The 27,765-nt window shown below is 34.9% G+C and overlaps 1 protein-coding gene across 1 annotated transcript in view; it reads left to right on the forward strand.

Annotated features, from left to right (window-relative positions):
• BANK1 (B cell scaffold protein with ankyrin repeats 1) overlaps positions 1–27,765 on the forward strand; it is a 301,747-nt gene that overhangs the window by 77,320 nt on the left and 196,662 nt on the right. Inside the window, exons 4-5 of the mRNA XM_019738939.3 lie at positions 4,285–4,423; positions 13,323–13,459. Coding sequence (XP_019594498.3) covers positions 4,285–4,423; positions 13,323–13,459 — 276 coding nt within the window. The remainder of the gene's footprint in view (positions 1–4,284; positions 4,424–13,322; positions 13,460–27,765) is intronic.

Genomic DNA, 27,765 nt, shown 5'->3' on the forward strand with positions numbered 1-27,765 from the left:
TGTGTAAGCAGATCTTTAATTTATCATTTTCCCTTCCTTTTGGCAGAATCTGTTCACAGCAATCTCAGCTTTTCTCCCTGCCCCCCTGCCCAAATCTCTTCCTTTAATATAACAGATGTTTCTTTATTTTTATTTTATTCTACTGGTGCAGCTGTTCTAATGATAAAACAAGCATATTTTTAAAACCAGTCCAGTCACTCGTTGATTTCTTGAGCAAATTTAATTCTTAAACTTATAGTATAATCACTAAAGCCTCTTAAAGTGGCTTTATCACCATTTAGATCTATATTAATTTCACTGAACTGCCTTTCTAGCTGAATCTTAGAACACGGCCTATTCCCTAATAAAGACCTTCACTTTATTGGACCTGTTCATTGACATACTTCTATGGCTACAGCCACATGAGTCTCCAGACCCATAGTATAGACCGCACACTATGTAATTAACAAATCTAGAGAAACCCTGAGACTGACTATACCCTGTTTCCCCAAAAATAAGACCTAGCCTGACAATCAGCTCTAACGCGTCTTTTGGAGCAAAAATTAATATAAGACCCGGTTATATAACATTACATTATTATGTATATTATATTGTATTGTATTGTATTGTATTGTATTGTATTGTATTGTATTGTATTGTATTGTATTATATTATATTATATTATAGTGTATTATATTAAAGACTCAGTCTTATATTATAGTAAAATAAGACTGGGTCTTATATTGATTTTTTCTCCAAAAGACGCATTACAGCTGATTGTCTGACTAGGTCTTATTTTCGGGGAAACATGGTATGAATGGGTGTGACTCATAGTGTCCCATGGGCAAGCCACAAGAATCTCAGAGGTTACCTCCTACCTATTTATCCTTTAGCCCTGAATCCAGAGTAAAACAATATACAGAAGCTAATAGCACTGCCTACTTATTTCTGACACCAAATCACACATTTGTTCTTGGTAACCATCCTGAATCTAAAGTCTGATTCTGTGATTTAATTGAAAAACACAATAAAAGTAGCAAAAAAAGTATTGTGTGTATTATTGCCAAAAAAGTCTATGCTGTAAAGTGCTACGTTGATGGTGAGGTTTTACAATGACCAACAGATGTGTTTTTGCTTTAACCAAGTTGTTCTCAAACTAAGATGCATATAGGGACTACGAGTGAAGGTTTTTGAAAAAATAATAATATTTGAATTCTATACCCAGTGATTCAGATATAAATGGTCTGGGTTATGGCCTGGACATTGAGAGTTTTAAAATCTTCCCAGATGATTCTGAAGGTGAGAATTAGTAGGTAAATTTGCAACCATGGTCATAACCTGATCCTTGCTTTGCTGTCATGTGTCAGATCCACGACAGCTGTGGGAACCTGCATAGTCCAGGCTTAGTAAGGCCCATGCATGTATGCTTGTTAAGCTGGTGGCTACTAAAGTGGTCATGAACATAGAGAAAGAGCCACTGGTATGTGTACAAACGTCATAGTAATCTGATATGATGATCTACTAGGATCAAAACCCTTTGTTGCCTGTGCTTCATAAATCATTAAAGCCTCAAGACACCTACCCTGACAGAACCAGAAACTTTGTAGACCAAGTTCCTTTTGTTTAGGTCTCACAAGGTTTTTGACTAATGCAGCAAAACATTAGTGTTTGGAAGTGATAATTTTCGTAGCCCTTTCTCTCTCTGAACTCTCAGCACCTAAATAAGGGATAAACAGAGAAAAGACTGAGAGCAAAATAACAACTTCATAACTGATAAAGCTAAATTGATGACCATTTGCGTATCCTTGCATTTTCTCCATGGAATTGACTAGATCCATACAATCCCATCTTTAATTATGACGTCCACAATAGTTAGGGATAGGGCTGTATAGGTGCAGGTCTTCCTTCCCAGAGCTGAACAGGTCACTTCCTGCATGGAGATGCACAGACTCTACCAGCTGAAGTTCTCTCATGTGTTAGCCTGAACATTTTACTCTTGTTACTTCAGAGGGCATGACTCAGAAAGGGTCAAATGAGCAGTGTGGTTATGCAATGCTCTGGGATTCCTTTGGAAGTCATAAAACTCCTCATTGGCTTCAGTTGTTGGAAGAATATGTGGAGCTGGCGAAACCTGAGATGGGCCTTGGAGAGGATAAGTATGGGAAGATGGAGGAAGATAAGGAACTAAATGGCATGCCAACATTATGTACAAACAGGACCCACTGCGTAATCAGCCAGGCCCAAATCAAAATGAAAACGTGGAGTCCTTGTTCATATTATTTAGCACTCCAAGGCAGTGACAGCAGAATGTTACAATAAGTGCAGGGTCCTTGTAAGCACAGGACCCTGTGCAGCTGCAGAGGTTGCATGCCCATGAAGCTGGCCCCACGTACAAATGAACATGTAACTGCCTCATTAAGTGTGGTCAGTGTGCTTGTGTTTTGTTTAGAACTTCTCTCTAGAAATGGTTGAAAGTTGGAGCAATGCCCTCTCTGAAGGAGGGAATCTGATGCCTAAGAAGCAGCCTGTATGAACACTCGTGAGTGAGAATGAGTTGACTGGGTGAATAAAACATTGGAGAGGATGCTTAGGCTTACTAAGATCAGGAGGGGAGAGGTCAAGGTCGAACAAGAAGTGATGTTCACATCGAAGTGAACTCTGAAGAACTTTGAAGCAGAGGATTGGGCATCTGAACCAAGTGACATAGAAAGTCATTAAAGATTTGAAGTGAGGTGACAGGCAATGAGCCATGTAGGAACTAAAGAACTGTGCTAGAGCTGAGGTCCTGTGATGCCAAGGTTGCAGATCAAAAGAGCAGAAGGGGCTCCCGGTCCTGACCTTCAGGATTTAGATGAAGCGGTGCATTAGGGAAGGTACAGGGCAGGTAATAGGAAAGTGTTTTTGACATGTTGGATGTGAGGGTCAAGAGCAAGGGGGAGAACAGTGGTTGTTCCCTTGAGATGGGGTCCTTCCTCGATGTGCAGTTTTAATTGGTGAGGAGAAATTTACTTCAAAGTACCCTGTGGACAAATATTGGGGAGCCCTGAACCCTGGTGGAAAACTCTCCAAAGTGGATGTGTTTCAGCTGAGATGATTTTGTAACATTAATGTATTTGTAATAACTCTTTGGTACGGAACATTAAAGATGTAAGCTTTATTGGTGGGTGATTTTTGCTTAGGGAGATAACATTTAAATACGAGAACTTTGACATTAATGACCTTTGGGTAATCATGATTTTATAAGAGCATATAAATGAGGCTCCTGTTTATTTTGTGAAAGACTGAAATTTAGTTTGACTCTGAAGAAATCCTTTGAAGGGCGATATCTGAGATGGTCCTAAAATAGTATTTTGTTCTAGTTATTTTGAAGAGTTAAATGACATGATGTAATAAACAGTGCTGATTTCGAATTTAGGTAGTTCTGATTCATTTTCAGATATAATTCTGTGTCTTACTTTATTCATAAAAAGGAAAAATAACAGTCTTCCGTTTTGGTGTGCACGTTTGCATGTGTGTGTGTGTGTGTGTGTGTTGGTTAGGATTAAACTATATATCTTTATATAAAAGTGCTTAGAATAAATTTTAGTATAAAACAAATGCTCAATAAATGTTCATTCTTTTCCTTTCTCTGTACTAATTTCAATCTTCTTATCTCTAATTGAAATCTTTTTCAAAAAGGTTTCCAATAACTCTTATTGCCTTCTGTACATAGATTTAGATTTTCCACCTTAATAAATCTTGAAACTGAGATTTATAATCCTTAATCAACTCAGTAAACTTCACAGATACTCATCATAAATCGAATAACCAAAGAATCTCCATTAGGTAAGATTTAAAACGATTGGACTTTAAAAAAATTCATCACATGTAAATTTCAAGAGATTATAAAGTTAAGCCTGTTCAGTCCTTTCATTTATAGATAGACACACCTAATCCTACAAAGGTGGAGGAAAAGCATTTGCAAAAAGGATTTGGTGAGCAATGAGGGGTGCTCATTACTGTGAGTTAGGGAGCCTCACATACAGGGAAGACGCAAGTGAAAAAGGGAACAACTGTGTCCTCACTGTTTGTTCAGTGGCAAAATATGGTATTGGAAAAAAAATTCAATAGACATCAAATTGGTAAACTCAAAATGTAGTGAGAATCACATTTACATATTTTATTTCTAAGCATGGTTGAAAATATGGACATGATAGGAGACATACAATGATCGTGTACACACTTTATCATTAATAAATGTAATGGGTTATTTGGTTACTGTAAACATTTTCAAATGCTTAATGGGTTATGTTTTTTATCTTGCAGAATCCTGGTGAAATATTTATTATTTTGAGAGATGAAGTAATTGGTGGGACTGTGGAGGTTGAATTTATGTCAAATAATAAATGCATTAGAGCACAGCCAGCCCTTTGGAATAAGACCGTCTGGAGCATGAAAGCTTTAGGTAAGAACTGTTTTAGGCTTTAATAAATATACAACATCATCCTGAGTTTCTCTCAATAAATTTATGATAAATGGTTTTACTTCCCTACAGAAACTAACATTGTTCTGCAGGTGTTTCCTGCGCTTAACTTTCACATACCCAAGGTTGTTATTATTAATCTGGATTCGTGAATGTACGAATGTGTAAATTATGAGAAATTAATTTGTACCATGTGGTGAAACAACAGCCGGCAACATCTCATGTTTTTATATGTGTCAGCAGAGACCACTTTAATATATGTCAGCTATTAAATATGGAACTAAGATTATTAGCTTTATGGTAGCAAGATTAGCAGATATTTGGATTTTTATTATTGAACTTTGAAATTTTTTCCTCTCTCTCTCTCTCTCTCTCTCTCTCTCTCTCTCTCTCTCTCTCTCTCTCTCTCTCTCTCTCCATGCTCCTGAGCATATTTTTGGTTGTTATGGAAAGCATAAATCTTTTTCACTATTTTTATCATCATGGTACCATTTCTATACACAATCTTTCCCTTATTTACTTTATGAAGCTAGCTATTTCTCTATCCAACTTTGCTTGCAGCGTGACAAACTATCAGATTGAAAATTCCAGATGGAATATCCACACTTGCCACAATAATTGTACTAAAATCAAAATCTAATATATTAATTTCTGAATGTTTTGATATAAATGTAGGACTACTTGGTTTTTGAATTCATGATATTTTTTACAATCACAGAACAAAAGTACCTTATAAAACTTCATAAATGTGAACTTCATAAAACATTTTAAAATAAAAGACAGGTAATCTTGCTAAGAATTTGGAAATGTAGTGAAAATATTTAAAATTAAAGAATATGTCAAATACATCCTGAGCCTTTTACCCTTTTAGAATGTAGCTATTATGAGGTTAGTCTGTTTACAGAGTATCTACACACCTTTCTATTATGTTATGCAAAGCAGTGTTCGCTCTCTGGATTTTCTTGTACAGCTGAGGTCAGAGCTGGATTATAAAAAGGAAAGACTCTACACTAAGCATTTATAAACATTTCATACCTTGTCATGGACAAGGATATACAAAAGTGAGATGAGAAAAATCTCTCTCTGTCTCTTTTCTTTCTCTTGCAAAGCCCCCTACTTTCTTATGCCACATTTTAAAATGATTTAATGAACAATAAACTAATTAGTTTTGGAGTTTAAACTACATCCAGTTAAACTAAAATCACTACAGAAAAATTAACATTGCAAATTAAGAAGTACTTAGATAATATGTCTCAAATAGCAGAACAAAATGTCAAATAAAATTATTCACATTAAGATTTGATGTTCAATTTACCTAGTAGCTAAGACCAGTGTAAAGAATGAAATATGGCAAAGTTCCAATTTTTTTCACAAAAGCAGGAAACTAGTATTTCATATTTTCCAAGATGTACCAAACCATAATACTGTCTATATGAATGAATAGAAAATTTATAGTAAATAAATAAATCACTGTTTACCAGTGGTGATAATTAAACCTCTCCAAGTTGTTGTTTCAACTGGTGTGTTCTGTAATTTAATGAGAGATTTTCTTATGAAATGTTGTCTGCTATGCACATGGGAATATGGATGGGGCAAGCCTCAGCAGAAATAGCCCGAGGGTCTTATTTTATCTGTTTCAGGGCCCTGTTCCTTGAAATTTTTTGAGTCCTAGCAAGAAATACATTTTATATCATGACCCAGTACATGTGCATATGTACGTAATTAAAACAAAGATTTTAAAATCAATAGTTAGACTACCAGTTTCATCCCTGTCATGTAAAAAGCTTGAATGTTGTTACTCCTGTTCTTCCAGCAAGAAAAAGTTGAACATACTGAAAATCAATGACTTTTCTTGCACTCATCAGAGAACTAAGGTTGCAGGGCCAATCACCATCCCCAAATCTGGAGTGAAACGTAAATCAAGAGAGTGACAGCCAAGATCTGCTTAGTTGGAGCAGACATCACTAGAGCCAGAAACTAGTCAGGAGGACTGAAATGGCACTTTTGACGAATTGCTGAGTATGGACTAGCTTGAGAGTAAGAATCTCCTGGGAACCGTAGTCGTATGAGGCACCTATAATTTTGTGGGATTTCCCTCCAGGAACTTCACCAGGTTCTCAAAGTGAAGATCTGAGAAAGATCTTCGGGATGCTCTGCCAGGTAAGGGGAAAAGTAGTCGTGGTGAAATACTCCCAGTATGTTCTCCATAACAGAGGCTACTCTCCAGGACAAACCACTTTACCAGAGTTTCATCCCAAGGGAATCCATCAACTGTGTCCCTCTCTAGTCTTCCTGTCTCACTTAAGGTGGAGAGGGGAAAGCTAAACCACAGCAGAAACGCTTATGAAGGCCCCAATCAGGAGTCATAGGCCCATTAAGAGACTGAGACTTAATCATAAGACCAGAATGCTTCCCATCGCCCCAGCCTGACCACCAGCACCATCACAGGATTCAGTATAACGGTGGTGGATTACAGCTGAAAATACTGCAAGATGCAGAATCTTTATGGGGAGGAGTACGTAGGGAAGCAAAGGTCAAGAGGGAAGGAAAAAACAAAGATAACAGAGGAATTTGAAGCTTGTGGTACCTGTAACTACAGCAAACATTAAATGCAGCCGAACTTCTAGCCAGATTACTATAAATTCTCACTACATTCCTACTAACTTTACTTCTCCTACCTGACACAATATGTCTGGTTTTTAACCAGAAATTACAAATCATGCCAAAAGCCAAGAAAAGAAAATGTCTGAAGAGTTAAAGGAATCATCAGTCCAGGTTTAGATGTGACATGGATGTTGGAATTATCAGACATGGAATTTTAAATAACTCTCATTTGTATATTAAGGGCTGTAATGCGAAAGTAGACCACGTGCAAGAACATATGGGTAATGTAAGCAGAGAGGTAGAAATTTTACTTCTTTTCAATTTTTTTCAATGCTAGTCAAAACCTACTAAATTGAAATCATGATATCCTAGTGAGTCACCAACCACAGCTAGAGAAATTATGTTTTGCAGCTGCACTGGCCTACATCATGGTGTATATTGTGGTCACATATCTGGTTACTGAAAGTTTATTTCAATTAAACAAAATTTAAAATTCACTTTCTCAGTGGAACTAACCATATTTAAAGTGATTTATTAGAACATAACCCATCGTCTCAGAAAGTTCAATTCAGTACCACTGACTGTACAATAGACTTCCTTTTTCTCCACACCAATTATGGAATAAGAGAGAGTGCCCAGCGCACGCTTAAAGGTTTGTGCTCTGTCCAGAATTGGTGAGTAGCCGAGGAAACACTTAATAATGACCAAGAGCTCCCTTTTAATTCTGTGTGGAGCCAGTTACTGGGTAACTTCAGACAAGTCTCTTGATCATCCTGAGCCTCGATTTTCTTTTTGATAAAATAACTTCTCTAGTTACATTTCAAGTACTCACTTATAGGATGTTTGGAGACAAGGGAAATAAGATACAAGACAACACTTAAATAGACATCCAACTGAGGAACAAAATGTCAGTCTCTCCCTCTAGGAATTCTACTAAACATAAGGAGTGGTTTTTTTCTGGAATAACCCATCTTCAGCTTCTGGACAGGGTATGGTAAACCATTTAAAAACTTCCCTCTCTTCCCTACAGGGAAATGAATTGAGGGGACTATCTTTCATTATAAATATTGTACTCCTTGTATTATCCCTCTCTTTTCTTAGTCCTCTGTTTATGTCTTTTGATATAAAAGCCACCAAATTTGTTTGTCCCCTTTTACTCGTGAGGAATCATGCTCAGGAGAGCTCCCAACTCTATGTCATCTTATATAGAATACCTGTACCAACTGGTGACTTCGAAGGGCAAGAAATAATGTCCATCAGTATCCCACATCATCTAATAATAGTCCATGCAGATTTATGTCTTTAAAACATTCTTCTGTACTTTTTTGAATGCCAAGTTAAAATGGAGGAATCAGCAACTAAAGTGGATTAAGAAATACAAATCGGTAGTTGCAAAATAGTCACAGGGATGTAACCAGTGTAGAGAATGTACTGAATGATATTGCAGCAACTATGTATAGTGCCAGGTGGGCACTAGATTAATTGTGCCCACACAATTAGACTAATTGGAAGGATCATTGCATAAATTATGTAAATGTCTCACCACTATTCTGTATACCTGAAACTAACATAAAATAGTATTGAACGTCAACTGCAACTGAAATAAATAAATATTTTAAAAACCTAAAATAGAAGCATACCAGCAACCCTTCCCCACTCTCAGAATTCTTTGGGAAAATATTAACACATAAAGTTCAGGAGGAGACCTCCATCTGTCCAGTCTCTTTTCAGTCTGGAAAAATTGCTCATGTAACTTGATTTGTGATCATCTGACTCATGACTTAATCAGGAACATGACTTAAAATGTGGTTTGCTCCCTGTAAAGTGTTCTCTTGTGCTGTAACCAGACTTCCCTATACTAAGACTGGCTGGTGTTGAGGACTGGTATGGCAGCTTCATAATTTGTTCAGATCCCTGGTTTATTTCTAGTCACCATTCCATACTTCCTAGCATGTGGCCATATTCATCATGGAACCAGATGGCTCCTAAGACTTTTGACATCACACCTGTCCTCCAAGAAATGTGATGAAGCCTGTGGTGTGCTGGACGCACCTCATACTGGATTGAAAGAGCCAATTCTGTGCATCTCTTCCCTACTTCATATTCAATGATAGCACTTTGTGTAGTAAACTTCTCAGGCTGTCATAACAAAATACCACAGATTGGATGACTTAAACAACAAATACCTATTTTCTCAGTTCTGGGAGCTGGGAGTCTAAGATCAAGGAACCAGAAGTTGGCTTATGGCAGAGCTTCTTTCCTTGGCTTGCACACAGCCACCTTCTCTCTGTCCTCACATGGCCTTTCTCTGTGCACCTGCACTTCTGGTGTCTCTTCCTCTTCTTATAAGGATGCCAAACCTATTAGATAAGGCCTCATCTCCAAATACAATACATTACAAGTTAGGGCTTCAACATACGAATTTGAGGAGGATGGAATTGAGTCCATAACACTTTGGTAGCTTGAAATAGCTTGAAATCAGCCATGGTGGGAATATTTACACCACAGAAACTGACAAAAACTATAAATCAGGGCTCTTTTTTATCTTTCTGGAGAGGCAGTTTATCAACACACAACTGGGATAAAGAAATGGAGGCCTCAGTAAGTAAGAAGGTTTCTGTAAGACACATCTGCAGGTATCTCATTGGTCAGAATTTACTCCACGTGTCCTATCTAGCTGAAGGAAAGAATGGAAAATCCTAATCTTTTTAGTTGGATAGAAATGTGCCCAACAACAAGTCAAAATCTGTTTCTAAAAGGAAGAACAGAATACACATTGGGGTACGCAACTAGAATTTTCTGTTAGAGAATGGTATACTTCTAAGTCCAACTACTCTAATTCTTTATTTGGATACCTCCTCCTAACCATTTAAGTGTGTGAGTGTGTAGTCTCTCAATTTTAAGGTCTATCAAATACTCTTAAATCTCCGTCTTATAGTTCTCAGAAAGAACTCAGATTTCTCTCCATCCAAGCATGGTACTATATTAATGTTCTTTTAAAATGTATATTCCTTTTTAATTTAGTAACAATTCGAAGAATAACAAAATTATGTTAAAGTGCAATTATACCAAACAGAGAAGAAATCCTAAGATGCTCTCTATCTGCTCTTCTCCTTTCCCTTTTGACACACTTCCAAATATTAACCTGATTTTTTTTAATTTGAGAAAATATCCTCTAAGTTTGCCTTCTCCCCTTTCTTTCAGCTCAATAACTTGATACATTTATAATTACTTTGCTTTCTAAAAAATCACACCTTCCTGATGGCATCCACAGGTTTGTCTCTGACAGAGACTACTTTGTGCTAAAGGAATTGAAAGTTACCATAGTGCCAGTTCATGCCAAGATTTATAAAAATACTTTTGAAGGCTTTAAACTAGAAAAATTCACTAATTTTTCTCAGACGGAAGAAGGTATTCCTCTGGTACCTGAAGCTCAAATATTTTACACAGCAGGGGGACAACCAATTAAAAGTTGAAAAGAATGTGAAATGAATCCGCAAAGATGTAGAATCTCTTTATTAATTAGGAAACTATGTTCTGAATAATGTAAATTATAACTTCATATGTCATTGAAAGAGCATGAAAAATACTTTAAGATGTGCCAAGTATTTTGCTGAACATGCTTAAAAATAACAGTAAGAAACTTTTCTAAATATTGTAATTCAGGAAGGTAATTTTAACGTATATAAAAATTGATATTCATTTTTAGGCATGACCAAGGTTTTGAAACTAATAATATTTATTTCATAATAATGTTCTAATCAAAAGAGTCATGTTGATTTCAGTTCCCATGGAAACATTAGGTGGGTTCATTTAACGTTTACCATGTGGTAAAGAGCTAAAATTTGTTCATAAAGAAACACAGCTTCTCAGACAATGGAAATACAGAAACTAAAAAGCTCTTAAATTAATGGATTTCTGAAATATCTTTTTATATGGAATTAGTGAATGTAGTTTGAACTCTTCAGAAATACACTTGGATTATATTTTCCATAAACCACTTTGGTCTGTCCCTCATCTGAAAAGACAGACCACTTAAATCATAGAGGCAGGGAAGGCTGACAAAGATACTTGAAGAGCCTAGAACTTGAGACACGAAATTTAATAGAATTCCTTTCTACGATTGCTCCTTTGCAAATGTATTAGGTTGGTGCAAAAGTAATTGCGGTTTATAAGATTAAAAATAATTGCAAAACCCACAATTGCTTTTGCACTGACCTAATATTTTGTTGTGTATCTATGTATGATGGGGACCAGAAGTTCCATTTTTTTTCTTCCATTATAAACCTTTTTTCTTTTTCATAAAGGCTTATCAACCCTTGATTGGTTCGGTGATTTTTGACCCGCATTTGTATGTCCTTCCAGTATTAAACATGACTGGCCTACTTTAGTCTAGATAATATATGACAGAATTCACTTTTTCTCTCTTCTGTTTGAATCCTTAAAGTAATCGGTTTTATTTTTATTGAACAGCTATAAAATGTAGACATCACAGTAACCATAGTTAAAGCAAAATAATGCTCAAGTCACACTGGCTATTATTCACAAAAAGGCCAATTCAATAATATATTATGAAGGAGGGCCTCCCAAACAGATAGATCCATACGGAGTCCATCTTGATATTGGTGGAAACAGAAATTAGGTCTTAATTTAATAACCAACATTCAATAGATATGAAAATGTACGCACACACAAAAAGACAGTACTTCAAAGGGCATCTCTTTGAAGGACTTTTCTAAAATCAACATTATCATCAATAGATCGAATTAATGGCAAAGTTTTGAGTCAACTAATGACTGAAGATATCAGAAATAAATTAGCTCATTTGTGTGTTAGATTCTAAAGAAATTAGATTTTATGTAATTTATATGAAAGAACCAGCAAGCAAACCTCACCATATATCTCTCGTGATTCACCACCTGACTTTCAGGAAGTTAACACTCCATTATAATACTCCTAATCTCTTTTCTGATAGGCAATATGAATATCTTCTTTCAAAATCATCTTTATGAAATTTACTGAAGTTGATTTCATTTGACTCCAGTAACTCCAGGTCCTCCCTTTACCATGTGTGCACAGTGGTAGCTGAGGAGACCTGCTTTACAACTTTCAGGTTTTTTGTTGTGGATAGATACTTACTTTGGGAAGACAACTTTTATACATATATTTCCCTTATAATACAGGTTAAGTGCCTAGTCAAGCAATATGGTAAGAGGAAATTTCAGCCTCTTCATCTAGTTAAGCTTAAGATAGCTTTTGTTGGCTTTAAATTTCCCTGAGCAATATCGTAAGAGGTCCTTTAACCTCTGCAGGAGATAAAGTAAAATTAATGCTTACACCCTAAGAATGTTTAAATATTCAAAGCTTCATTAGGCGGCTGAGGTTAGAACTGGCTTTTTGATCTTATACTTAATGTTATACTTAATGGCTTATACCAAACCCCGGATGTCTGGGTGACAATTTTCCAGGAGAATTTGGGAAATGTCTCCATAACAAAGATTGAAAGTTTTTAAAATATGTTCTGAAAATGAATTTAAAGAGCTCAATTTTGTTTGTTACAATAAAACACGACTTTTCCATTGAAATAAATGTTAATTGTTATTCTTTTATTGGAGAATGGAGAGCCCAACATTCTTAAGTGACTTTAACTCTTGGTATGTTTGAGCAGAATTCACAATGCAGTATATCAGTTACTTTAAACAGCTTGTTCACAAAAAGGCTTTGGATAAATGTATGGTGTAACTAGTACTTAAATAATAGGGCATTAAACCTTGCCTTCCCAAGGGTTTTTCATTATAACCAATTGAATAAAGTTCTATAATTTCAATCAACTCTACTCTTTCTCTTTCCAAACATAGTTTTGAGGAACTTGCCTATAATTTGTGGAAATATTCTTCATAAGAATAGTAACAAATGCCTAACTTTTTAATAAATAGCTTTATTGTTCTGAATTCTAAAGTATTATATAAAAATGATTATAGATTATTAAGAAAAAAAAACACCTAGGGAGTTGAGAAGAAAGGACTTAGTGCTTTGCTTTTACCATAATTTTACCATGTGTTTATATCTTGTAATTTTTTTTCTTTAATAACCCTAAAATTATACCTTCTCTTTGTGGTTTCTAATTTCTAAGGATAAAAAATAAAACATTTAAGTGCTAGAAGTTGGTACGATTGTTATGAATTCTTAAAGCCTTCCTTCACATTCTCTAAGAGATATAATAATATGAGACACACATTGTATACTGAGCTCCTAACTCTTGTTTGTGTTTTATAAGATTTTCCTGCTGGCTCTGTTAATGTCAGTGTCTACTGTGATGGAGTCATTAAGGCCACAACTGAGATTAAATACCACACAACAGAAAAGGCAATGGAGTGCCTGGGAGTGGCAGGTCCAGGAGATGGTGTATGCCAGGTAAGGTGATCTTTCCGTGAAGTTGATAATGAGCTAAAAAAGCTAATGTGGGATAAACGAATGCATGCTTTCATATGGAGTCTGTATGTTGGTTGAATGAAAATGAATTTCTGATCAATAGGAAGGGAAGAAACTGACCTCTGTGGTGCAGAGATGCAGATGAATTAGTTTGCTTAAATCAGGCATTCCAGATAATGTCACTGAGAGACAGATTACCCAGAATAGTTATTGTAATAGGCTCATGTTAAAGCTGTTACAGAGTAGATAAAAAAAGACAGAAGAATTAAAGTCCTAAGAATTATTTTACCTTTTATCTAGATCTGGAAAACACAAAATATAAGTCAGGTTATCTGGTGCTTTGAAATTACAGAGTCAGACAAACTGAGAATACCACCAAAAAGGGAGCATGTTGTGTTACTCTAGAAATTGTTATTGACATGTGGAAATTTCCAAGCTCAGTGAATGTTTTTCTTAGTTTCACATATCACTATTATCTGATAGTGAAAATTATTGCTTTAAATTAACAGTGTTTATTAGGAAATCCAGAAGGTTAAAATTTTTCTGGGAAGTATGCAGAGAGGCATTTTTAAGCCCAAGTTGCTTCTCTCTTGAGTGTGACGAACTAATTCTTCAGCAATGACGACTTGGAGAGGAGTTTGTGGTCGTCTCGAAGAGCCCTTGTTGAGACATTTTCTAGTGCATGTACATGCTGTGAATACCCTACCCTCATGGAATTAGAATGTAACAACAACAATAACAATTGCATTGTGATTAATCTTATGCCATTAGTTTAATTTCTGCATTTGATTTTGTCTTTTTGTTACCCGACCCATTTTCATTAAAGAGAAAGCTTAGCTGATGTGGAAATTTCACCCTTTGTGTGCTTATTCCATCAAATTTTCAGAGCGAAATAGACATTTCTTTTTATAGCTACTTGATAATTAGAATTATAACCTTGCTTAATTGCCTTTGTGTGTGTGTGAGTGAGATGAGAAAGGGAGAGGGTAAAGAGGGTAGAGACAAATAAAGAGGTAGTCGACTGAATGAACAATGTGGTCTTCAAAGCCACGGCAAAATCCTCTATAAGAACTTGTAACAAAACCATCACTGATAGTGAAGTTGATGGGTTTTCATGAAGCCTTACATATTTAACCTAGTTTGGAATTGGAGGTTTTGTTATTTATTTTGTGTGAGACATTTTTCTGTTAGAGTTCTCCTTTCGGAATGGCATATTTTCGAACAATGAAAACAGTAAAAATGTCTTACAGGGAGTAAAATATCCATTTGTCAAACCAAGAAGTTTGGACATTTGACAATATGTCTATTCTGTAATTGCAAAGCAAGAACAAAAGAAATAGCCTGACATACAGAAAATATTTCATTTTCTGGTGACAAGTCTACCTTATTTTCTATTTAAAAACTTCTATTACAAAAAAATTAATAAAAATGATATATTGCATTATGAATATAGTCAGCATAGAAGTAAAGTGGTCCCCGAAACACATTGCTGTGTTGGTATTCCCTTTAAAGAGGAAAAAGCCCTCTCTATAGAGTGAAAATTAAATGTAATTCTTGACTCTTGGACAGTTTTTCAGAATGCTGTAATATAGAAGTTATTTTTTTTTCTACAGATTTGAGTGAATAAAAACTGTTTTGCATAGCTTTTAGATAACTAGAAAATGCTCAGTTTCATTTTCACCCTCAATGTCAGAAATGAGAAGCGAATAAGTGTTATGATTGCATCTTAAGATTTCTCCCCTCCACCAAGCCCTGGCAGTCTAGTGAAAGGAAGAATGTTGGATAGTCACAGCTTGATTCAGGCTTTTACTATCAGGAAATAGCTGCTTAAACCCAAGGTGAGAGTACTGAGGGGTAGAATTATTCTGGCTTGGCGACAGCAGACCACAGTGTAAGAAGAGACATTAAGAGATTAGGCTTAATATATACAATTTAAAATAGATAGGCTTAGACATTTCGCTCCTATCTTCAGGGGACCTAGACGTGTTGTAGGATTAGATCAAACAAATTCTGAGACAGACCTCAGAGCAGACCAAGCTATACTATCACACACCTAAAAGAAGGAAAAGGCTGCCATTCAGTCAGACTCCATCACATCTTTGATCAGGCATAACAGGGGGTTTGAACCACATATGTTATCCCTGGGATGAATTCATTAAGATGGTGAGTGGCCGACAGGGGCATTTCCTTTGTGTATTTTAGGGATGTTTGGCCTCAGAGGAGATATCCCAACACACTCTGCTTCTCCTTGCTGGCATTTGGATTTTCTCCCACATAGATTGTATTTTTGACATTGGACTTCCCTCCCACACAGATTATATTTTTTTTAATTGTGTAAAAACCTTTGGTTTTTCTTTCCAGTATAGAATATTGCAGTAATTGTTTATTTCATGTGCTTGCTACTCTATCATTTAATTGGGAAATTTGGATATTTTGCAAAATAGGCCACTAAACATCTCTATTCAAAGAACAATATACGTTGTAATTTTGTTCACCATGGTTACTGTGGGTCTGTAAGAACATATACCAGCAGATTTCAATTTTTTCAATATCCTACCTACTTAGCTGAAACGGCATATTGAAAGAGCTATTCTGAGTTTTCCTATAAATGCTAATGGTAGCTGTGCACTTAAGTAATCCTAAAAATTAGTAGTATAATATGCCTCATAATCATTTAAAAACTATTGGGCATATAATAACATGAACATTCTCTGAATTTGAGGGAAGGAATAATAATGAGAAATCTGTGGGTTTTATTTTTCAGTAAGCCTAGAATTTGTAATAAGAGATTTTATATTATCGTTTAAAAGCTGTTGGGCATGTAGCAAAATGACCATTCTGTGAATTTGAAAAAAGAAATGATAATAAGAAATTTGATTTTCTTAGTTTATTTTTAATGATGTCCATTAGGTTTTCGAATACTTTACCAAAATCAGCTTAATTATCTAATAACTGCTCCCTAAAATCATTTCGTCTGTTTTGAATAGATACTAAATCCCAGCACGTAATCTCATAGAGATACAATATCCAAAACTTCGCCTAAAACAGTTAATTCAAGAGAGATTCAATGGAAAAATCCACAGCCCAATTTGGGAAGATGATTAGAATTCAAGTACCAGTGTTAGAAATACTAGTAACTCCTATTTAACTGAGATAATTAAAACCTTTGAGACTTTCATACTATTTACAAAAGTGTCTAGGGGAGCAATAAAGTTAACTTTGTGTTGGAACAATGTAAAAACCAAAATAAGTAGAAATGCTGAAAGAACATAGAATTATTAATCAAAGCATTAGGATCCTATTTGTTAAAAGAGATTTTGAAATGGTATTAAAATAATTCTTCTTAGTTATATTTCTTATTGGTAAAATGGTATCTTTGTGTTGCATGTATTTATCATTTTGCATGTTTTAATTTATACTTATTAAAATGTTTTCATCTTCCTATTAGGCACACTTCATTTCCAGTTTTTGTTAAATTGTATATATTATTCAATCTTCGGTTTGCAACCTGCAAATGTTTAATATGGTATGAAACCAGATGTGGTTGGGTTGAGAAAAGGTACAAATTCCTCGTATCACGAGGAATTTCCCAGTTGTGACTAGTTCCCTTAAAGGTTAGTTCCCACATTAAGTTAAAACTCAGGTGTTGTTAACAGTTGTCTCCCTTAAAGAATCTCCAGGAGATTCTTTCCACTGAGAGATACTGGAAACTACCAGGCATTTCAGTAATTTTATTTAGGTCCGTGTGTCCCTCAAAAGGTTGATGGACACATTTCTTCCTCTTTTTCATCTGTTCCTGTTTGTGAGAGGTACAAATGCATCTAGTCTCTTCACCATAGCACCAATGTTATCTAAGACACTCCCTTGCTACAAACTTTCAGTGGCTCGCTATAGAAGGTTGAAACTCCTTTGAATGGCACACAAGGCTGTGCAGTCACAAATCTTTTCGAACTCAACTCCTACCACAACACACTCTCCATGTCTTCTTAACTCTGTAATTCCTATGTTCTAGCCATCAGGATTGCTAACTCTTTTAGAACATATTACCGTGTTTCCCCGAAATAAGACCTAGCCGGAGCATCAGCTCTAATGCTTCTTTTGGAGCAAAAATTAATATAAGACCTGGTATTATATTATATTATATTATATTATATTATATTATATTATATTATATTATATTATATTATATTATATTCATCTTATAGTACCAGATATAATATAATATAATATTAATTTTTGCTCCAAAAGATGCATTAGAGCTGACGGTCTGTCTAGGTCTTATTTTGGGGAAACACGGTGTGCTATTCCTGCCCCCCACATCCACCTTCTTAAAGGTAGGGGCCCTGCCTTTCTTCTTTGTGTAGCCAGTTTATTTCACACAAATTGTTCCGGTACATGGGACACACTTGATATTGATTGCTTAAATTATAGGAAAACACAAGTGATTGCTTTTTTTCTAGCCACATTTGAAAAATAAGTGAAAAACTATGGTACAGGGATGTGAATAGAAAAGGAAGAGAAATGGAACTACCCTTTTCACACTCTTATTTATTTAGAAAAGTGAATAAATGACTCTTACACTTTGAAAGTGAGGAACTCTCAGAGGTCCATGATACTAGAAAAATGAAGAATTTGTGCTATAAACTTTTCTTCATGTTCTACTTCAGCAGTGAGGTACTGACTTTTAACAGCCATTCAATTCTAAATTCCAGTGTTGCTTTCCTTTGAATACTGAGGAAATGTGCTACTCAAAAATGCCTAAGATCTTACCTCTTATTCAAAAGGCTGAATATTATCTTTTCATTTCCTGGCAAGTGGCAGCACAACACTAGAAAATTAGTTCTCCTATGAGGCAGGAGCAGAAAGTAGCTTTTTATACTGAATCAGTAATCACTTCATGAGAGCTCAGTTTTCCTAGTGCACGAATTTTCTCCTGTGTACAATGAAGAAGCTAGAGTATATGATCTCAAGGTCACTTCCAACTCAAGTATTCCATAATTTTATGCCAAGAAAAAAATATTAATACTTAAATTGGAAATTATGACCACTCTCCATTAAAGAGGATTGACTTACATCTATGTGGGCTCTCCACGTAGCCTTTGTTTCACTTTTATTTGCACTCCTTCCTAATTCCCCCTCCAGAAAAGAAGGAAATAATTTGGGTTTCATGTATCTTCCATCAGTTTTATTACTTGTTTCACATTTCTGATGAAAGATTTAAAATGAGTAAAGAACAATAAAAATGCAATCTGGAAATTTATTTCTGGATTCATTTTTTCATAGTGTTTGTGTCCCTTATAAGAATGGATCAATAAGAAGAAGGCATATCTATTGGAGTTTGTATTGTCCTGACAAATTAAGTGGCATTTCCTTTGTGCTACATCTCCACCTGTGGTAATGGTCAAGCGAAGGCTAATGATACATGATTAACGTAGTTCACACCTAACGATTAACCTCACCTCAATTACAAATCATTGAATCAAACAGCAATATTCTACTTAGTGTGCTCATCCATTTATTTAGAGCAAAACAAGTAAATTGGTTAGTTTTAGCAGCAGATAGAGCAGTATTATAAGGAAAAATAAATATTTCTGAGTTTGGTTGCTTAGCCATTAGCACAACTATACTGTGGGCTCTCCACAATTCTTTATCTTGTAAGCCATCTCAGCCCATTTTCATAGTTATTAGCCCCGGATATTTTAGCTTATGTTTAACTACTATTTAGAATATATTTTATTAATGACTTCTTAACTTGTAGTTTCTGCTTACTCAGTGGAAATAAATACACCCTCCATTTTTTATTTCTCCCAAACTAATGCATCTCTCTTATTTCTTACACCCGCTCTCTTCTCCCTGGCTTTGACGGCCCTTTTCAGAGCACATCACTGTGCTTGTATGAGTGTTGCCTGTAACCCACCCCATTAGAGAGTGGGCTTCTGCTTTTACCACCTAGTTATTTAGAGGGTTGAGATCTTCAGCCATAAGGAATGTTTTAAAATAACCCAGAAAACACAGCACAAACCAAACACAGTTAGTAATGTGCCTTTATAGCTATTATTCATAGCAAGATAATTAGAGAAAATTAGAGAATCTGCCTCTTATAGGAACAAACCCCAAATCATTAGTAACCCTTTGGAAATTAGAAGACTGAGAAAATGATTGTGACAAAAATGTGTTTGTTTACCATTTTAAAAGTAATTATACATTCTTGGGGGCCTCTTTATTAAGAACAGTTTCAGTATCAACAATAAGATAAAGAAATAAAGTGGATATGTAATTTGGGAACTCTAAATTGTGTTTAGCATTCATGAATTAGGCTTCTACAGTAAACTGCATAATGACACAGGAAATTAAGTAAAAGAACTCTTTGATAAGATAAGGAAAATTCAACTTCTAAGAATTCCCCTCCCCTAGAGTTCAGCCATTTAGTCTCATCAACCTTATTACCTTAAGTATCAACACATAAATATACGAGTATATATCAATTATGCTCAAGTCTCTCCCAACGAGTCCAGTGGACATTTTTCTTGTTCAATTTAACTTGAATTTTCAGCAGCAATTAACACCATTGATCAAACTCATTTTCTTGATAAATTTTCTTTTCTGAGCTCCCATGAAGCCATATCTTCCTGGGTTTCCTTCTAGGTTCTTAGCTTTTCCTTCTCAATATCCTTTGTAATCTCTACTTTCTAGAACTTAAAATTTTGAATTTACCAAGTTTTGGTACTCTTCCTTACTTGATAAATATTCCCTCTGCAGGTTATCTCATTAACTTATAAGATATATTCCAAATGTGTTTTTTCTTTAAGTCCCAGTCTTTTTAACTCAGCACAGGCATCATTATCATCAATCCAGTTTAAAAGCTTGAGACACAAGAGTCTCCTCAATACCTTCTACTCCCTCACCCTACAAATTCAATTTATCACTAAGCCATGTCAATTGTACTTACTAAATATTGCTCACTTCTCTACACATCTCTCCAGCCACTTTTTCCTCTTGCCTAAACTACTGTGATAGCCTCCTAACTGGTCCCCACCATGGGTTTTTTTTGCACAGGACCTACTTAAGTCTATGTTCTGAGAGGTTCTTTTAAAAAGAAAGAGCTCATCGTGTGCTTCTCTGCTCAAACATTTCAGTAGATTCCAGTTGTATAGACTGAAAAACAAAATATCTTTAACATGAACACTATGGCCCTGTAGCGATTGTCCCTTCTCTTTCTTTCCCGCTTATTCTAAATTTCTCTCCCTCTGCATTCTGGGCACACTGGCCTGTTTTTAGTTCCTGGATGATTAGTACCTGATCTCCTATCGCATGTTCTTTATATACGCTCTTCTCTAACTAACAAAACTTTTGCAGTCCCCCTTTCCCCTCATTATCTTCACCTAGTTAATTCAAATTTATCCTCCAAATTTTAATTTCAACATCTCTTCCTTAGTGAAACTTTCCTGACCCCACACATCTCCCTATGTATCTCTTTGTAACACTGATTGCATTCTAATTTGATACCAATGTGTGTGATATTTCTCAAATTAATGTCTGCCTCTCATTAGACTCCAAGGTTAATAAGAGCAGAGGTGCTGTTTGGTTCCCTGTTTCATCTCCAGAAACAAGTACATTGCCAGACACATAGCTGTTCACTATATATTTTGTTGGGTCAAATAATGACAGGGCAGAAGAATTTTATACATTGTTTCCCACCCAACCTCAGGTGGCCCACCTATATGTGCCTCTGGTTCCCACAAAGCCGCTGGCTTCCTGAAAGCACAGGGACAGCCCTTTTCGAGAAGGTTATTGAACTGTTGGCTGAAGCAGTGCTGCTTCTGACTGAAGTAGAAAGAGCAAGGCAAAGGAAGGACGACAACAAAAATCAGATGAAGAGAAAACATTGAGACCAATTCTGTGTTGTCTAGCTTGGAAACGAGAGCCTAAAGCAACCCAAAATAATTCCAGAAAATTTTCAGGAAATTATCGTCTCAGTTGAAAAAGCCTTGTTTGAAAGACATTTCTTTGACTATGTTAGTGCTGGTTTTAAAACTTCTGTCTAAGTACACATTTAACAGGAAGTTGTTACAAAATGATTGTTAAAGGGAGCTAAGGCTGAGCTAAGACATGGTTCTTGAAACTGCCTTATCTAATGCCTAGCGTAGAACAACTCTGGCTTTTTGTTTGTTTCATCAGTGTTGTCATTAAATATCTCCTTTAATGAGTTTGTTCAAGTTCGGTCAAATTAAAGTTTTGAGACTTTCCGATATTATGTAAAGGGGGTCAAATTGAAAAATTCAGCACAATCTTCAATCAATGAATGATCTAATAATATATTTTTAAAACTTTTATCAGATTGCCTTTGCATAAATTATGATGTTTATCATTTTACATGATTGATGAAGATGGTAGAAACTGCTAGCTGTCCCCCAGTATTTCTCTTTTCTTTCTTACATAGTAATATAGCTTTAATCTGGGCATATGGCTGGCCAAGTATATATTACCTTTCCTGACTCTCTGGTAGCTATGTATAGCCACATAACTACAGCCAATAGCATGTCACTAAAAGTCATATGTGCATATTTCTGATCATCTCCTTAAAAAAAGGGTAGAGCTATGCTCTCCCCTTCACTGACTTTTTCCTTTGACTATCCAACAAGGGAATGATGACGGATGAACCAGCTAGGACCATGAAGATGTCATATAGCAGAAAATCATCAATATCATCATCATCATCATCATCATCATCATCATCATCATCATCATCATCATAGGGGCCCGATCTAATCAGGGAACCCTGGACTGCCTAATTGCAGGCTTTTATTTTAAAGAGAAATAGAGATCCATCTTGTTTAAGCCACTGGCCTTATGCATTATGCTATTGCAATAGCAAAAACTTCATTCTAAATAATTTAAAAGATGTGTATTATTTAAGAATTTAGAAGAAAAAAATCAAACTAAATTATTTGTTCTGTTGATGCAAAATTAAAGTTAAGGAGCAAACTCTCCTCATGATAGATTTGTACACATTTTTTGAATCACAGTTATTTTAGTAATTTGTTATATCTGAAAGCTTACATCATAGTATTTAGAGAAACGGGGATTAATATTTACTGGAGATTTTACGTACATACTCATTTCAAGTCGTAAGCAATTTTGTCAGGTAAGTATTATTAAGGTCCATAAATGATGAGTCTTGGAGCAGACATTTCAACACAGGTTACTCAGATCTCAAAACATTTTCTTCTTGTTAGAATATCCAAGTTATTTAAAGAGATTCTACAACAATATGAAGACCTATCAATAATAAATATAAAATATATGCAGGAAGCCTTAAATTGCATTCAATTTTATGTTCTATATTTATTTTTGCATATGTAGTCACAGACATGTTGAAATTCTAAGAACCAACTCACTGAAAACATAGAAAAATTAATTTGGCAAAAGAAATATCTCTTCTGTCTTAGTCCTATCTGCTTATTTAGTTTAGATTACTCTCTTAAATTAACTGCTTTGACTCATAAAGAAAAAAAAAAAAAGGAACGGAAGGAACGGAAGGAAGGAAGGAAGGAAGGAAGGAAGGAAGGAAGGAAGGAAGGAAGGAAAGAAAGAAGGAAAGAAGGAAAGAAGGAAAGGAGGGAGGAAGGGAGGGAGGGAGAGAGGGAGGGAGGGAAGGAAGGAAGGAAGGAAGGAAGGAAGAGGCTTTATGTAATCGTAAAAAGTATTTGCTTTGCTCTTTCACCTATGATTTTTTTCACAAGTTTCAGTACAAAATTTTGTTCAGGTATGTTCTGTAAACTATCCAATTCCCCTTTAAATGGCTGTTTTGGCTCACTTTCGCAGCACACATTATGAACAATGCAACAAACAAAGTGACCTTTCTTTTACTATTGAAACTTAAACAAGCATAGCAATTTGTTATAGTAAGAAGAACAAGATGTTTTTCGCTCAACTATTGAATTCCCTTTTAGATATCTAAAGGCAAAGAGTAAAATGTTGCCACTATTTGATAGATTTTTGTCTCCTATTATGAATATTTCACAACCCTCCGATGGTTATGTCACTGAAATTGTTTCTGTTGGTAATCAAGACCGTTACTGTCTTTCTCTAACAGATTTTTAAAGTTACGTTAATAGTCTAGTCAATTTATAGGTTTCTTCACCCAACCACAACCACTTTTCCTTGCCTATCTCTACTATTGAAGATGGGAAAGCCACATTCTCACATTTTTAACCACCCTTGTTTTAGCCAATGGGACAAAAGGGAACATTTTTGGAGCTTTTGCTTTTCTAATTAAAAAATGAAAAGAATAGATCTTGGTTGCCAATAGGCACCTTTCCTGCCCCCTCCTCCATGCATGCCTAAACATGGATATGATGATTGAAATCACAGTGTCCATCATGAAACCATAATTATTCTTTACCTTACTCAAATTGTACTTCAGATTTTGTTCTCCCTTCCACAGCTAAAACATAGTATTAAATGCAATGTATTTAGAATATGAAGGTATAAATTAAAATCCTTATTCTACTACTTATTGGTTCTGAGATTTTTGAGTATTACTGATTTTTGGACCATAATGTTACATCTATAAAAATAGCCATTTTAAAAAGAATAATCTACCTTGCAGGAATGTTTTAAAAATTGTAAATAAATGATATAAAGCCTAGCACATTATAAGTGGCCAACATGTGATAGTTATTATTACTACTTAATCTCTTAGAGTCTGTCTCATTGTATAGACTACCTTAACACCTACAACATATAACTTTTCATATCATTCCATGTATCTAAAGTTTCTCCCAATTTCTTATATGAAATTGTCGTAAAATCCTTTGAAAGACAGTCTCTCAATGCCATTATACCCAAATTGTGTTCACACTGCTCATCCAAGAAGCAAATCAAACATTGAAGGGGTGCTGCTATGTAAAAAACTATTTATCTCAAGAAATTCCGTTTTGTGTAATGAATATCTTCTTTTTTTCTGGTTTGTTAATATTTAATTAAACTTTTAATTATTACAAATTGTAGATTCACATGTATTAGTAAGAAATAATAGGGAAAGATTGTGTGTTTGATAGTTTGTGTTTTTTTAAGGAATTGGTACATTTCATCTAACTTGTCAAATTTGTGTGGATAGAATTGTTCATAGTATGGCGTTATTATTCTTTTGATGTCTGCAGGGTCTGTAGTGATATCTCTTGTTTCATTTGTCATTTGTATTTTGTTCTTTTGTTTTTTGTCAGTCTGGCTAAATAAAGTCTGTCAATTTTATTGATCTTTTTAAAAAATCATCTCCTTGTTACATTGATGTTTTCTACTATTTTTATATTTTCAGTTTCATTGATTTTGCATTATATTTATTATTTTCTTCTTTCTACTTGCTTTAAGTTTATTATGCTCTTTTTCTAAGTCCTTGAAGTGGGAGCCTAGATGACCAGCTTGAGACGTTTCCTCTTTTTCAGTACATGTATGTGCTCTAAAATTTTCTCTCCGCCCTGCTTTAGCTATGTTCCACAAATTTTGGTATGTGTATTTCATTTTCATTCAGTTTAATGTATTTTTTTAAATTTCCTTTGAGACTTCCCCCCTTTTGATTCATGGATTATTTAGAATTGTGTTGTTTGGTTTTCAAATATTTGGAGACCTGTTATCTTTCTGTTTTGGATTTCTAGTTTGATTCCATGTGGTTGGAAAACATAGTCAGCGTAAATTAAATTATTTTACATTTGTTGGCATTTGTTTATGTCCCAGGATATGGTCTGTCTTGGTGTTTGTTACATGGGAGCATGGTGAGAATCTTTATTCTGCTATTGTTAGATGGAATGTTCTATACATTTGATTAATCCTTGTTAGTTAGATCATTGGATAATGAGATGGTGTGTTTGAGTTTTTTTCATATCTTTGCAGGTTTTCTGTGAACTTTTCTATTGATTTTTGAAAAAGAGGTATTTAAATTCCCAACTATAGTTATGGATTTATCCATTTCTCTTATCAGTACTGTCAGTCTTTACCTCGCGTGTTTTTCAGCTTTGATACATACGCATTAAGGATTACTATGTCTTCTTGGTGGAGCTTCTCTTTTATCACTATATAATGTTCCTTTCTGTCTCTGGTAATTTCCATTGCTCTGATGTCTACTTTATCTAATATTAATATAGCATAACTACTCAAATCAGCATTTTTCTAGTGGATATCTTCTAGGGAGAAATACTTTGAAGATTACTTTTAGTAGCTATTTCTGTGTTTTTTCACATTTTTTGTTTTCTATACTATTCATCAATATACAGGCATAATAATAATAATATGATTATTAAATTGAAAATAGAAGTGATTCAGCTAGTTATGGTAGACTAGAATATTGAACGGCTATCTGTATTATTTCCTAATTAATTAAATGTCTTCATCTACATTGTAAGGTGTGTTTTTTCTTTTTTCTTTCTAAGAACACTGTTACTTCATTTAAAAAAAACACAATGCTGTAAGTTATAGCATTTCTCAAGTTGAGGTTTCATGGTGCCTCTGTGTGCAAAATGGTAGTTCTCAGGGTCTTAGTGGGAACTCTTTCTCTTTTGAGTTCTCATCTGTGACTCAGAATCTCAGAGCTGGAAGGTAGCCCAGAGGGTTTCTTATGACTAACTTATACATGAATGTAGTAACTCTATGACACACCAATCTCTACCCACTAAATATTATATAGTTTTGGAAAGAAATAGTAAGTTTATCTCCTCATGTAAAAATACCAATGACTAAGATAATAGGCTATGCAGAACTCTCATGGCCATTGACACAAATTTTATACAAACTTATAAATGAATGTTAGGATTTTTATGTTTTCTTAATTCTTTTTATTAGCTGATTAGCTAAAACATATTCATTTTGAGGTTTAGTATAAAGAAAATGCAAACATGTTGCCAATAATGTTTTGCTACATTGCTCCTGTCAAAGACTTCATGGAAAATTAATAGGGTAACCACAATGAGGTATCACTTTACAGCTGTTAGGATGGAAATTATTAAAAACAAGAAATAACAAGTGCTGGCAAAGATGTTGAGAAAAGGGAACCCTTATGCATTGTTGGTGGGAATGCAACTTTGTGCAACCACTATGGGAAACAGTATAAAGTTTCCTCAAAAAATTAAAAATAGAGCTACTATATGATCTTGTAATTCCATTTTTGGGTATTGGTCTGAAGAAAATGAAAACACTAACTTAAAAAGATATATGTACCCCCATGATCACTAAAGCTTTATTTACAATAGCCAAGACATAGAAAGAGCCTACATGTCCACCAATGGATGATTGAATAAAGAAAATGTGGTATGTCTAGAATAAAATCTTGCCATTTATGACAACATGGATGGAACTTGAGGGCATTACGCTAAGGGGAATAAGTCAGAGAAAGACAAATACTGTATGATCTCACTTATGTGCGGAACCAAAAAAAAAAAAAAGAAAGCCCCAAACCTGGTTCACAGATACAGAAAACAGACTGATGATAGCCAGAGGCAGGGAGTAGGGAGTGGGAGAAATGGGTGAAGGTAGTCAAAAGCTACAAAATTCCAGTTACAAAATAAATAAGTGCTAGGGATATAATGCACAGCATGGTGACTATAGCTAATGATACTTTATTGTATAATTGAAAGTTGCTAAAAGAGTAAATCTTAAAAGCTCTCATCACAAGAAAATACAATTTAATTATGTATGGTGATTGATGTTAACTAGACTTATTGTGGTGATCATTTCGATATATCAATATATACAACAACTAAATCATTACATTGTATACCTAAAACTAATATAATGTTATATGTCAATTATACCCCAATTTAAAAAGGGTAATTACTAACAAATATAAAGTTGTCACATCTTTATTTATAGACTAGGTTTCATTCAATATCAATATTCAACCACATAACGATCAATCGTGCTGCAACTTAAATAAATATAATTTAATCTGCATAAACATTTTCATGTTAAGCATCATAGGCTGTAGGCAAATCCACAGTGCTTACAGGATGAATTATAAACTTTTTATCAGGCATACAAGGCACATTTTGACATGACAACTTCCTTCTCTCTTATTCTGTTCTAGTCTTATAGAAATTTCTAAAGTACTTAACCAGGTCATGTTTCATAATGTCTCTATGACTGTAAGCAATTTGTTCAGTTAGTCCAGAATGTTCCTTGTATGCATGGAAATCTCAGTTTTGGTCATTTCTTCCATCAAGCACTTCCTGGCCATTCCTTCCTCTGTGCATTTGAGCCATCTCCCTTTTGCCTACTCTGTACCTAACCCATAGGGA

This window comes from Rhinolophus sinicus, chromosome 1 (assembly GCF_057876585.1).
Source record: "Rhinolophus sinicus isolate RSI-liver-muscle chromosome 1, RSI-T2T, whole genome shotgun sequence".
Lineage (NCBI taxonomy): Eukaryota > Metazoa > Chordata > Mammalia > Chiroptera > Rhinolophidae > Rhinolophus > Rhinolophus sinicus.